The sequence below is a fragment of the Puntigrus tetrazona genome, chromosome 18 (assembly GCF_018831695.1).
Source record: "Puntigrus tetrazona isolate hp1 chromosome 18, ASM1883169v1, whole genome shotgun sequence".
NCBI lineage: Eukaryota > Metazoa > Chordata > Actinopteri > Cypriniformes > Cyprinidae > Puntigrus > Puntigrus tetrazona.
In genome coordinates this window covers 1083301-1097020 of record NC_056716.1, presented here as the reverse complement: position 1 = coordinate 1097020, position 13720 = coordinate 1083301, and the positions used below count along the sequence as shown (strand labels likewise).

The window sequence follows — 13720 nt, the reverse complement described above, 5'->3', positions numbered from 1 at the left end:
ACTGACTCTACAGGTAAACGGATGGAGAGCCCAAGAAAGCATGACTGCTGGAACTAGTGGCGTTCCGTTGGCGAACGAGTCATTCTCTTCAATGAATCACTTACACCTGTTCACAACGACTCACTGACTCACTGACTCGTTCATGTTTGGAATGATGGAGCGAAAAGTAAGTTAAATGTTACAAATAAACCGTAAGCTACTGTAAATGTATTATTTGATTGTGTGATGTTATATAGCTTACGTGAAAAATGTCACACAATTGGCAGGTTGCATGAATATTAGTATTATTTATGTTACTTCAATTTACTTGTTTTCTAAATAAAATGTTTATCCCTTACGAAAATGTAGCATAGCTGTAAATGGCATTACTACACTTTTACTACAATAAGACCATTATTATCATAAAACTAATCGCAAGGGATTAGATAAACGGTTATAGAAAACTGAACTAGGACAAAAGTTACAAATCGTATTAATACAAAATAACAAAGCACAATAAACACTGAACTGTAGCTCACCTGTTTGGCAGCGCGTCACGCAAGATTGCGTCATGACGCAAATAATCCCATCATTCAACCGGTTCCTTGAAACTCGCTGTTTGAAAGAGTTGTTTCTTGGAATTGAGTGGAGTAACCTGCTGCGCATTTAATCCAGCAGGTGGCAGCAATATAGTACGTCCCTTGAGAATGAAGAACGTCCAACCGCAGAAACGCTTCTGATGGATGTGACCACGCCTCCACCACGAGTTTGCGTCCGTTGTCAAGGAAGCGCGTCGGTGGTTACCAAGTCATGGCGCAACTGTTTCAGCCGTAGCGACCGACGATAAAGGCTTACCCTGACTGCTTTAATTTATGTGAATTTTTCTCAAACAACAGGAAATGATAAGGTTATAGGTAGGAAGTGTCCTAATTTTGCCCTACCGTCTGTATTTATTTAGTAGCCTAACTTGCCGGCCGGTTGTTTTTTTTTTCACTGCACCAATATTTTTGCTTGAGCAGATAAATTCGCTCGTGCCAGTTATGTTATTGCGCGATCGATAAGATGCAACTTTTCTTGTTGGGATGAGAAGCGTGGTGTGTGGAGATCTGTCATCAGCTTGTCATCCTGATCTTCGGGATGCCAGTCCTGGAGGACACACTTTACTACTCGTATCCTTTTCCTTGTCTGAATTACCAGCGTCTATTTATATGGACGTCGTTCTCATAGTTTTACTAGTGGCGAATAACTAGGCTACTGTACTTTAGAAAAACATAACAGGCGTCATTTATTATTCTTACGTAATGGTCTTGGCTAACTAATGATCAAATACAGTCAAGTATACATTATTATATTTTTTAAAAAGAAATAAAAGCTAAAATTTTATTTAAATGTGTTGTAAAATGTAATTTGAGCAGCGATCTCTCTAATGATTTGAAGCTTAATTATTATTGGCGCTCAATTAGTAATAATGCTCCTTATTATTGCCTGTAGTATCTTATTTAAATATTATATTATATATGATGTTGAACATTATATATTTATTACATTATAATTTACTTTACTGTGACTTCTGATTGATTTAATGCATCATTTCCTTTCTTCTTAATTTTTAAAACGTTTAAAATAAATTTAACAAATAAATTAAAATAAATTCAACTTTGTCGTCACAGAAATACATAACATTTTAAAATGTAATAAAATAGGAATCAACTATATTAAATTGGAATAGTATCTCTCAATACCTTATTCTGTATATGATAAAATAACACACTTTAAAAAAAAAAAAAAACTTTTCTTACACACTTTTGGCCACAAGCTGTATATGTTTATACATGTTCTATAATGTTGTCTTTGTTTAGAAATTACTTTTTATTTTTGTGTTTTCTTTGTTGTTGTATCTTTGTGCTGTGTGTATCACGAGATAATGTTTTATCCTGTAATAATCGTACCTTCCTTGACATTGTATCACATTAGGAACATTAGATCAGACGTACATGAAGAGAATGAAGATGAAAGAGAAGCGTTGGTGCAAGAACAGAGGTACTGTCGAACTCGGGCTCACAAACTTTCCCTGGAAACAAATCGCAGACGAAAGTAAGTATGTCAAAAATGAATAAGATATTACATTAATGTCATTATCGTGTAGAAAATCTTAAAAAGCATTTTTTAATGCAATCGTTTTATTTTTGTTGATTTTACTTATTTAGGTTTGAACCACAACTTTTTTTTTACTTTTCCATTCCAGATGTCCTTTCCAAAATAATTTTGACATGTGCAAATATGTTGAAATATGTATACCTCTCACTACTCTTAATTTAAAACTATGAAAAAATTCACTTAAGTCACTTAATATTCAGTCAACAATAAACCTTTTCTCACATTTTGGGCCAAAATGCCTAAAACGGAAACACAAACTGAATAGATAATTTAATGTTTATAGGAGCAAAAACTTTATTCTTTGCTGTCCATCCAAATGATTAATTCGTAAGCATGTCAACATCTATTTCCTTAAACATTTAATACATTGCAGCGTGGATATTAAACTACACAGCTCTAGGCTTTCAGTCTCTGGAGACTTGTTATTAGATGAGCTGGCAATAACAAGAAAAAAATAGCGTCAGCGTATTCACCGAGGAGGCAGCTACGCTAAAAGACTGCCGGGTGAGTGTCCCAGAGATCAGAAGCAATGCGCAGCTGCTGAATCTAGTGTTGACAGTGAGTGTCAGATATACTAAGAACTGTCTCCACGCTGTTAATGACTCAGTCTGGGTTTCTGACCTGGTCGCTCCCTGTGCACACTGAAAGTGAATCTACCCTACAGGGCACAGATACTGTTATACAATCCTTTATTTGTCAGCCAGGATTTACCAGCCTGAAATAGAAGCTCTAATCAGCAAGAGCAAAGGAACATTACTTTATAGGAGGCAGTGATGGTGAGGAAGACGAGTACGTCCCCCCACTGAGTTCAGAGAAAGCTGGGACACAGATCCGGAGCGTATTTTTGTGGTGATTAAATAACTCCTGCAACATACCGAGTACATTACAGAATTTCCTGACTACGTGCAGGAGCATTTTCGTCTTTCTTCACAAATAAATAAATGCTAAATTCGTGCATACGAAAACGCTTCTATGATGTGCGTGCGTTTAATAGATGTATTCAAAATAAACGTTCATATTTGAAAGTTAAAAATATCAGGGTGATAAAACTGCCTAATTAAAAACTTATTAAGTAGTAATATTTTATTATATATTATTTTAAAAATACTTACACTGTAGATTAGATCTGTCCCTGTGTGTCAAGGCTAATAAGTCTCTTAAGATATTTAATTGTTAAAATAAAATGACAAAGCTGGGTTCTTCGGGATGCTACTATGGTGTGATTTTTGCATCAGTGTCTGACTGATGGCACAGCACAGGCATGCGCTAGTTTCTTTTCCATTAACAAATGAATTTAGCTGAAATGCATCTGTTACAGAAGTCTCAGGTTTCTGTTGACCCTGGAAAGCAAACGGCTGAGATAACGGCAGCTTGCGCAATGAGCTGATATTGCAAATTAGATTAAAGCCTCATTTCCATTTTAAGTCAAGTGGTGTATTTGATATGCTACACATGGTTGCCAAACTTCTCTTCCGTCCGTCTTAAAAATAATTAATTATAACTTTAAGAGGACACAGTGCGTGCAAAGCATTGTCTAACTGTGAAAGGTCACACATTTTCCTACTGTCTGATTAGGGCCCTAGAGGAGAGAAGGAAACAATGGGATGTTCAGGAGCAGAGACTGAGGGAGAATATTCTACAGCAGCGCCATCAGAGGGTCCAGGATGCTACAGAGAACTTCCAAAGAGCTCATCTCCCTCCTTCCCAGAGAAAAAGACCAGGTAAGTTCAGCGAAACAGCCTAATCCATGTGTCTGCGTGCTCTCTTTATCCCTTGAACTGTCTGTTAGCGGTTATTATTAGTTCAGTATGTGATGTAAATCTCACCCACCATTGAAATCAATTCATTTGTGTCCTTCAGCAGCCTTTAAGAGAAGACCACTCAACCTTGATGAAGCACTTCATCATATTCAGGGCAGTCCGCACATTTACACTCCTTTTTTGGCAAGTGGCTCCGCCATTATTAGGTACGACGCAACTGCCATGGCAATATATTATACATAACGTTTTGTAATCATTTTTTTATTTTTTAGTCCATCTACAATATAAAAATGTAAACCCAAAAGTTTAATAAATAGTATATGTGAAACGTGCTGTCAAATGATTAGTTGTGAATAATCACATCCAAAATAAAGGTTTTGTACTATATTTATTATGCATATATAAATACAAACACATGCATGTATATATTTAAGAAAGGTATGTTAAGTTTATATATATATATATATATATATATATATATATATATATATATATATATATATATATATATATATATATATATATATATATATAAATGTAAAATTACATTTAGTAAACAAAAATTATTATTTTTGATGCTATTAATAAAGTGGGTTTTTGGAAAAAAACATTGTTTTGGCAGTATACAGTTCTATACAGTTTTATTATGGAATTTTAAAAGAAAACAAAGCTTTTTTATTCCATTTTAATGCATTTTGTTGATAATAATTTTCATCTTTATTTGTATGTTACGTTAATTATGGTAATTATGACTTTATGTTTATGCTTTATGACTAATAGTTTTAGCACTGTACACACTTTGGGCAGCATTTCTTGTATAAAAGATGCTATATAAATATATGTGCATTATTATCGCCTCTTTATTTCAGGAGCTGCACTCCCTCCCCAAAGCCTTCAGGTGGCGCCCGTCACCTACGTGCCTTATCTGCAGCCGAGGCCTACGCCAAACTCCTGCAGGAGAAGAGCCTGAGCAACTTCAAGAACAACCAGCCGCTCTTCCTCAGCGAGCAGCAGGACACCCACACTGATCTGAAAGAAAAAGAGCAGGCCGATCTACAGGTCAATATACTAAACGCATAGCGGTTTTCATTTAAATAACTTTTCGTAATATAATGTTGCTAATGAGTTCGATCATCTGGAAGTTAATGCGATGCCGAGTTGAGGCTTTTGTTTGTTTACGGTTGCAAGATTGTAATTTCGATCAACTTCCTTGTACAAGTGATAGTTCGCAGTGATTCACTTGGGCCGTGAATGTGTGTGTTGAAAGGCCTGTTGGCAAATTTGATTAAAGAGTGTTTGAGGGTTTTAAGATCTAATTCTCACTATTGGGGAAACAGAACGACATTGTAATATAAGCCCAGGGCTCCTCGTGCCACAACACGCCGCCGCATCTTCTGAACAAACGGAGGTGTTTTAAAGAGATGAGCTCATTCTGAAGCTTTAATCACACAAACGCATATTAAAACCACAGATGCACATTCCCCTTTCTCTATATCTCAAACACACATTCTTTCACTCTCACACACATAGTTATGTCTTCTTACACACACCAGCTGGAATGTTACCTGCACTGGCTTGTAGCCAACACATAATTTAATACAGTGAACTGTGAACAGAGCAGGACACAGAAGGTAATAACCCTATTTATAGGACAGGTTTTAAGCTTAGGTATTCTTGGAAAAGTGTTCCATTCAGTGCACAAATGTAGTCAGATTTATGAAATGCCCTTCATAGTCACCTGTGTATAGTTTTACAGCTGGATATTAATTATATATTATTATTTTACTTAACATTTGCGATACTCATGTTTTTTAAACTGATACGTAAATACAGATTCTTAAGAACTCAAGGTTCTTGCATAATTTTAGATCAGTGTTTGAGAAGGAATATATGAAGAGTTTATTTGCACAAACACAACCCAACTGCAGATTGATTTAGATTATTAAAATGCACAGTGAAAAAAAACACAATTTCTGAGAATTGTTAAAAATTAAAAACTATTCACATGTTTACAATATCATTCAAATGTTTGGGATAAGCAGGTATTAGTTGCCTGTTAGCATACATATCACTAAAATGTTAGCCATTTATTAGTGCTGATTAAGCACATATTAATTCATTCTCAATACCTAAACATAACAACTACATTACTATTAACAAGCAGAAAATTTGGAATTTATTGGAGGAATACTCATAGTTAATAGTTGACAAGTATTACATATTCTAAAGTATGTCACCGTGCTTAAATATAAGACATTGTAAATGTTACAAAAGTGTTTAATTTTTAATAAATGTTCTTTATTTTAACTTTGTTCATCAAAGAATCTTGAAGAAAAATGTGAATGTAGCAAGTCATATAACAATCATTTCTGGAGGATCATGTGACATTATAGAAATGGCTACTAAAGCATTGCCTTTATAGGAATGAATTACATTTTAACATATTTTAAAGAGTAGAAAACAGTTATTTTAACAGTAATCATATTTTAGTTCTTTATTTTTGATTAAATAAATCAAGCCTTGGTAAGCATAAAAGACTTTTATCAAATACATTGAAATATCTTAGTAATATATATGTATATTGATCTGTCCTTCTATTCATTGTAAAACATTAGAGTTAAAGATTAACTTCCTATTTTATTTTTTCAATCCCTCTGCAGCATGCATGCAACATGATCTCCAAAAAGCATCCAGTCTGCCAGTATAAGTGTATAAGTGCTCTAATGTTTTTTATATGTATATATTGATTTTCAGGAGTATCTTGATACCCCACATAGCGAGACAGAGAGTCTGTCTAGCCTGGACAGCTTAGAGAAGGGAGACACTCAGAAGAGCCATGACACTGCACCGGTTTGTTGCTCCCACCAGAGCACCACCTGTACCCAGTCTTTCTACCTACCAATGGGTCCACCTGATCTCCAAGACCCCAAAAACCCTCCAGCACCATTCAGACAGTCCAACAACCCATGTTCACCATCTCACCCATCCTCTTTCATAGCAAAGAGCTTTCTGGAGGAGTTCTTAAATCAGGAAAGCAAACTCACTCTCAACTCAGCCTCACCAAACGATCGTGAGTCAACAGAAGAAAACAGGAGTCTCCGGAATTGCATGCAAGAAAGATTTGATAACTCAAAAGACCAATTGCAGACCTTCAACAACCATGGTTGCCAAAAAGAGTTGACTCAGCAGGACTTTGCAAATAATTCAGAACGCATGACTCATGATAATGACAGGAACGCTCAAGGAAACATTTTGAAAGACAAAGGATCTGTGGTTGCCCACTGCAAAACACAAGCCGTACCAGATACCACACCCCTGGAATTCTCAAGTCGAACTAAAGTCTTCAAGTCAGACTCCAAGCAGCAGACAAGAGCCCTGGAGGAAAAATATGCTAAACATTTATCAGAAACACAGACGGCTCTTCCAGCAAGCGTGTGCAAACACAGCAGCAGTTCATTCGAAGCCTTTTCGAGCTCCTCTGCCCATCTTAGTATAACTTATCGGACTGACACGAGTTCCCCAAACATACAACAAATAGAAGAGCTGAGTTCTTCACAGTCACTTAAACGAAAACCAGATGTATATGTTGCCACAGGGCTTAAGATAGAATCCAAACCACTGAGCATGGAGGAGTGTATAAGCATAGGTCCTAAAAATGAAACGGATGTCACCAAATTGGCAAAAGCTGAAATGCTGAAGTCTTCTAAAAGCATGGAAGAGCCAAACAGAACATCTGCAAACCCTGTGAACCATTGTGCCCCGAACAACAATGTCAGATTCCTGAAAGGGATTCTTAAAAACCATTTAAAATCCAAATCAGGTACTGTCAAATTCACTTACACTCCTGGCCACTTGCTTTTCACCAAAGAAGTGGCCATATTAATCCGGGACAGCGTAGAGCTGGCCAGGACAAGACTCAATGAGCCAGAACAGAATAGGACCATTAAGAAGAAACTACGCTGGTTTGATGAGGTAGATGGGGCTGAGGGGATGGACCGAGTGTTTAGAGACCCCAGCAGACGTACTAACCTGCCTCAACAAACCCATAAACAGCTCTCGGCAGATCACTCTGACCATGTGAATTTACTCACAGGGGTATCAAAGAACATCTCCAATAAGACCTCTGCTGTCCCCGCTGGGCCCCAATCCACTAGACAGGCCTGGGCAGATGTAGGGCCCCAAGAAAGCCGTGCACAGGAGCCCACCTCTCAAAGGAGAGCTCTCTGCACTGGGGGCCCACGGACTCCCCGGAGAGCGCGCTCAGCCAGAGTCGGCTCGTGTCCCGTTACCTCCCGGGCCAGGAAGGGCACTATCATCAGACCGCAATCTGCCAGAGAAGCGCAACATGTGGCCAAGGCCCAGGGGAAGATTTTGGTGCCTCGACCCCCTCCAAAAGCCGAAGCTGTGGAGTGTAACTTAGCTGAGGGTCCCGTGTACATCTCAAAGGCATCCTGCGATGATGATGATGATGATGATGGTGCACAGAGCAGACCGGATCTGCAGGATATGGCCCTTTGCAAAGACACTCCAGATAGCCAGGCAATAGTTTATAGGCCTACTCTCAGAACAGATGCTGTCTGTGCTCCAGTGCCACCCTGCTGTACCTACACCCATGAGGCAGGCATCTGCTCGCTCTCCCCTCCAGATGCCCTTGCAGACAATGCCAGGCGCAGGTGTGGAGAAAATGGCATATGTTTGGACCGGACTCCTACAGATGAGGAGATCTCGCTGCTGTGGCATGGAGTCCGAAGTGCTCTCGCAAGTAAAGATGGTAAAAAAAATCCCAAACTCTGCATTTTTGTCCTAACATTTTGATTCACCTGAGTGAGTTTTAAATCTCAATATAACATGTTAACTCTGTTTATTGGTTTATTGTACTGTATTCAAATCTTTTTTTCAAATTTAACTTAGCACTTTTTCAACTTTATTTCTCCCTTTTTTTTCAAATAATAAAAAACTAAACAGAATTGCATAGTCATTCCACTGTAAATAAACCAACAAATAGTTTTTATAATACATATTGCAAATTGGAAACGGATTGAAATTTGAATAATATATGTATATGGCAAAAGTACAAATATACATTACAGTATATAATCCTTTTGTAACACTTTAAGGGACAATTCTCACTATTAATTGTAGGTCATTAGCATGCATAACGCATAGTACTAACTAGGCACATTAATGCCTTCTGAATATGTGTTTCCTAATCTGAAGTGTTGCCATAATTTTGGTTAATATGTAAAATACATTGCATTGGTTACTTATACACTTCAGATATATATATATATATACAAAAGTTTTGTGTCAATCATGCACTAACACTGTAGTTTAAAGACCTATTAACTAGTTGCTTATTAACATATTGGCTATTTATTATATTACAATTATATTATTTATTATGAAGCACATATTCTGCATGACTATACTATTCTACATCCCTAATCCTACCCAAAACCTAAACTTAATAACTACTTACTAACAGCAAATTAGGAGTTTTTTTGAGGCAAAAGTTGTAGTCAGTAGTTTGTTTATAGCGAGAATTGGCCTCTAAAATAAAGTGTGACCGATTAGGTTAATGCTTGAAGTTTTAGTAGGCATACATATATTGGTATTATTAATAATATTTTCTTTAACTGTGCACTGACAAAATACGTGTTGCGCCATGCTTGTAACAAGTTACAACCAATATTATGCTAGTTACAAAAGATAATTGCTTCCCTAATTCTGTATTTTTCCATTCTGCTTTGCATCTTTCAAATATTGGCAACGATTGTTAACCTGCTGTAGAAAAAAGAAACATTTTCAGTAGGTGCCTTTAAAACTGATAAGGAGCGTTCCGGGCCATATATTACGAAACCAATAGTCATGGAATAATCAGCTTCCCATGAACTTTCACTGCACCTTGTCATATAGTCAACTGGGAGTCGATTAAAAGAACAGCAGCTTTGTTCGAAATTCTTGGGGGATGTTTTTCTAGTGTCTTTGGAAAAGGATTTTTTTAAGTGTTGGATCAATAGAGTCTGCATCACTTGGGATTACTGCTCTCTTGAAATGGATCCATTTAATGATGAACTGTTCCTCAAGGGTCAATTATTTCTTATAACATCAGGAAACCTCTACATTTTGAGGACAGAGACCTCAAGAACAGGATAACTGACTTCCGTGCCTTGGGACGTTTTAATGAATCTGTCTAACATCTTTTTCTCTTTGTGTTTTTCACACTGAATTGACTTAGGTGACCCTCAAAGTTTTCTTGCTCACAATGGCCCGTTGTCTTCTTCGCCTCAAGTATGTGCCAGTCTGTCCCATGTCACTATCAATGGTGATAGTCTGATCAGTGGTGTCAAAGGAGCCTCAAAAATGGGCGGATTTTTCTTGTCTTCCTCTAACAGTAAGAGCCTGTCATTTTATGCAACTAATGATGTCAAACGGGCTCTTATAATGCATCTATCTCCTGAAAGAGCTAAAAAGAGTACCTTGCTAATGTAATGCAAGTGATTGAAAAATTTATAAAGACATGTCGGTTGCTTCACTGGAGTCATGCCAAAGCCCATATGTTATTTTTTAAGATATTAATGGTAATTGGGTCAGTTACCTAAAGTGAAGTGGTTTGCAAATCACCTGAAACGTGCTGCTTAGATATGAATGTACTTTACAATCTGCGTTTCTTCCGTAAACCAGTCAGAAGTCCAATAAGGAGACAGGCTATGGAGGGTAATATGGTGAAGAACCGAGTTTCAGTGGAAAACAACAGAAACCAAACAGCAGGATCAGCACAGAGAAAGCCCAGTTTTCCTTATCAGGTATGTATACGCATATCCTAACGATACTTAAAATATATTATATATAAGCAAAGAAATACTGACTTACACCTAGTTATATTTGCTATTGGCATCTAGTTTAGTGCTGTGGAAAAGCATTTTCCATATGTGTCTTTCAGCTGACAAGGATATTTATGTCATTTTGATAAATAAAAACTGCGTGAATAAATACAAAAAAAACTCCATTAAAGCAGCTCCTTGGAAGTTTGCTTAAAAGTAAAGCTGACGATATAATTTATGTGTTTGTGTTATGTTGCTTTGGCTTTTTAACATTTTGGATTAAGTGTTTACTAACTGTTGACTTTGGGTTTGCCAGGTCACTGTGCCAAAACCTCAACATCCAAATAAAAACGGGCATGCAGCCGACAGTGAAGGTAATTTCTGATATCCTGTTTTGTAGATAAATGAGTCTCCTCGCAGATTTTTACAACTGGGCAAAAGGAAACCAATTTTAAAATGTAAATAGTTTATTCTCATATACAAACATACATTAATCACGTAAGATGCAGCATTTTTAAAGACATTTCTCGACCGAAACCATTTTTATACTTATAAATACTTATTATTATATAATTATTAAAAAAATAATTATTGGTCCATATTGTAAATATTCAATCCAGTGTGCTGTTATTCTTTCTCTTTCTTAAGTAATTTATTGAGAAATTTAGACAGCCACGCAAAGATAGTTCCAAAAACAGTCAATAAACCCCATAAAAATATCATAAAACTAGTCCATATGACATACAATATAATTCACAGGGATGAAAGAATTATCTGAAAATATTGCTGTTTTTTTATTCTGGTTTTTTTTTTGCCTTAAGTTATCACATGGTTTAATTAAACTTGAAATATAGTGCACAAGATGGACTTTAAAGATACTTAGTTGTTGTATTCATTTTATTTCTCAACACATGAACATGAGGGAAATTGTTACGTTTTGCTAATGTTTTTACAAATTTACACTACCATTACGCAGTCAGTACAATTTGAAGTCTCTTCAATATTACTGGAAAAATATAATATTGTGAGGTGCTTCAAATCTAATTTATAGCTATGAGGGCAAAGAGAATATATTACAGTGGAATCCTTGATCGTGTTTTTAATTTATTTGATTAATAAAGTAGCAGTGTGTGTGAGTAAATCGAACCGCTGTAAGAAGTCAAATTCTTTAACACCCTTGACTTTAAGCACTAGCGTTGTTTTTATTTTCCACTGTTACAGGGCCGGAGATGTCAGACGGTTCTCACGAAGTAGTGGACTGCGCTCAGACCCATAAGTTCTGCAACGCTCCGATTGGTCCATTGAGCCAAAGAGTACAGTCGCTCAGCGTCAGCGATCTATCACTAGAGGAGCAGAAGATCCTGCAGTCCCTCGAGAGACTTAATCAACGCCTGCAATGTCAGCTTCTTTTTAAAATCATTTACACAATCGAAGCTTATACGTGTATGATTTGAGGCGAAGACGTTACCTTTTCATTGTTCATTTTCGTGAGCATTTCTTATTTGAACGTTTTGAAAATATCAACAGTTCCTGATAGCTTCCACTTGATTTAACAGATGTGCAAGATACAGCTGGCGGCAACCCAGCGGTGAGGGGCATCTTTACTTTGGCTCCTGCCTTTGTGAGTATCGCCATTGTGTTCGGAGGAAGTCATCTTTTCCTTTGAACTAATGTGACCTGCTCCCCTCTTTCTGTCTTCTCATCCTTGAAGAACCAGACGGGCGAGACTGTAGGTGTCACCGTGCGTAGGCGGGGAGCCTCTGCTGATAATCGCAACAGAAGCCAACAGCGTTAGCGACTACACCTCCCATGATCCACCACTCCCACGAGCGCTTCCTCTCCGCTGCACTTTGCAAACCTTCGGACCTTATGGTTACATGCTGTGTATAACCGACGCATACTCAAATACTCGAGAGGTATTGGGAGTATTTAATTGTTCTTAAAAACATAGTTCACCCCAAAATTTACGTTTGCAGAAAATATACTCGCCCCCTGGCCGTCCAGAATGCGCATGAATTATTTTTTTTTCATTTAAACAGATTTGGCGAAACTTACTTGCTCACAAGTGAATCCTCTCCGGTAAATGGGTGCCGTCAGAAGGATGAGAACAACACAATAATCCAGAAGTAATCCATTCCATAAAGTAACATCTTGTGAAGTGGGAACCATCATATTTGTAATAAGCAAATCTATACTTTAAACTATCTTTATCTTCAAATATCCATTAATCCGTAATATTGTGAAAATGTTGTGCACAGCTCAACTAGTGTTTATAAGCGAAAGCTAAACGGTTCTAAACAAATCCGAATGATTTTGATGCAAGAAGATAACAGGGGGACATTTATACTGGAGGAAATATTATTATTCGACAGTTTAATGATGGATTTGTTTTGTTTCTTCACTTCACAAGATGATAATCGATTGACTAGAGTTTCGTGGATATATATTTTTGGACTCTTATTCTCACGGCACCCATTCACTGCAGAGAGAATTTTTTTTCTCTGTTTCTTTAAATCTGTTCCAATGAAGAAACTACATCTTGAACGGACTCTAACGGAGGGTTAGTAAATATACATTTTTGGTTGAACTGTTCCTTTAATCGGGTGTAATATGTTTGAAATGATTCCGGCAGTACACAAAACTTTAATCTTTGTGTAATAAAACGTTTTTTAAAAAAACATTTGAAGGAAAATGTGTTATATGCTCACGTGACGTTTGTCTTTAATTAGCCGCTATTTATTTTTTACCCTAAGATTCTAAATATATTTTCATAAGAATTGTATGTATGCATAAAAGTATTTTTATTCTATATAATATTGACTCTGGGAGAAAAATAAATTAATTTAACGAGAAAAAAATATTTCTTTTGCTTTGTTTTCTTAGTGCCAAAACAGGATAAAGGGCTTTTTGTGTAACTTGACCTGAGTCGAATGTCGGTTAAGCATAAAAAAGATACAGATTTACATTGTATGTGTGGCATAATCGTGACAGGTTTTTCTG

General features: G+C 36.8%; 1 protein-coding gene and 1 long non-coding RNA gene across 2 annotated transcripts in view; one reads left to right on the top strand and one right to left on the bottom strand.

Moving 5' to 3' along the window:
• The window catches only part of LOC122323124, a 32869-nt gene extending 32311 nt beyond the window's left edge, over positions 1 to 558 (bottom strand). The window contains exon 1 of the long non-coding RNA XR_006246948.1: positions 519 to 558. This is a non-coding gene — a long non-coding RNA (uncharacterized LOC122323124). The remainder of the gene's footprint in view (positions 1 to 518) is intronic.
• A 360-nt stretch (positions 559 to 918) lies between these two features.
• cep126 (centrosomal protein 126) lies at positions 919 to 13491 on the top strand. The gene is made up of 12 exons (XM_043264254.1): positions 919 to 1148; positions 1954 to 2073; positions 3712 to 3857; positions 3997 to 4102; positions 4766 to 4955; positions 6651 to 8667; positions 10135 to 10290; positions 10581 to 10702; positions 11037 to 11094; positions 11942 to 12118; positions 12277 to 12341; positions 12432 to 13491. The coding sequence occupies exons 1-12, from the start codon at positions 1117 to 1119 to the stop codon at positions 12513 to 12515; spliced, it is 3273 nt and encodes a 1090-aa protein (XP_043120189.1). The 5' UTR covers positions 919 to 1116; the 3' UTR covers positions 12516 to 13491.
• Positions 13492 to 13720: the final 229 nt, after the last annotated feature.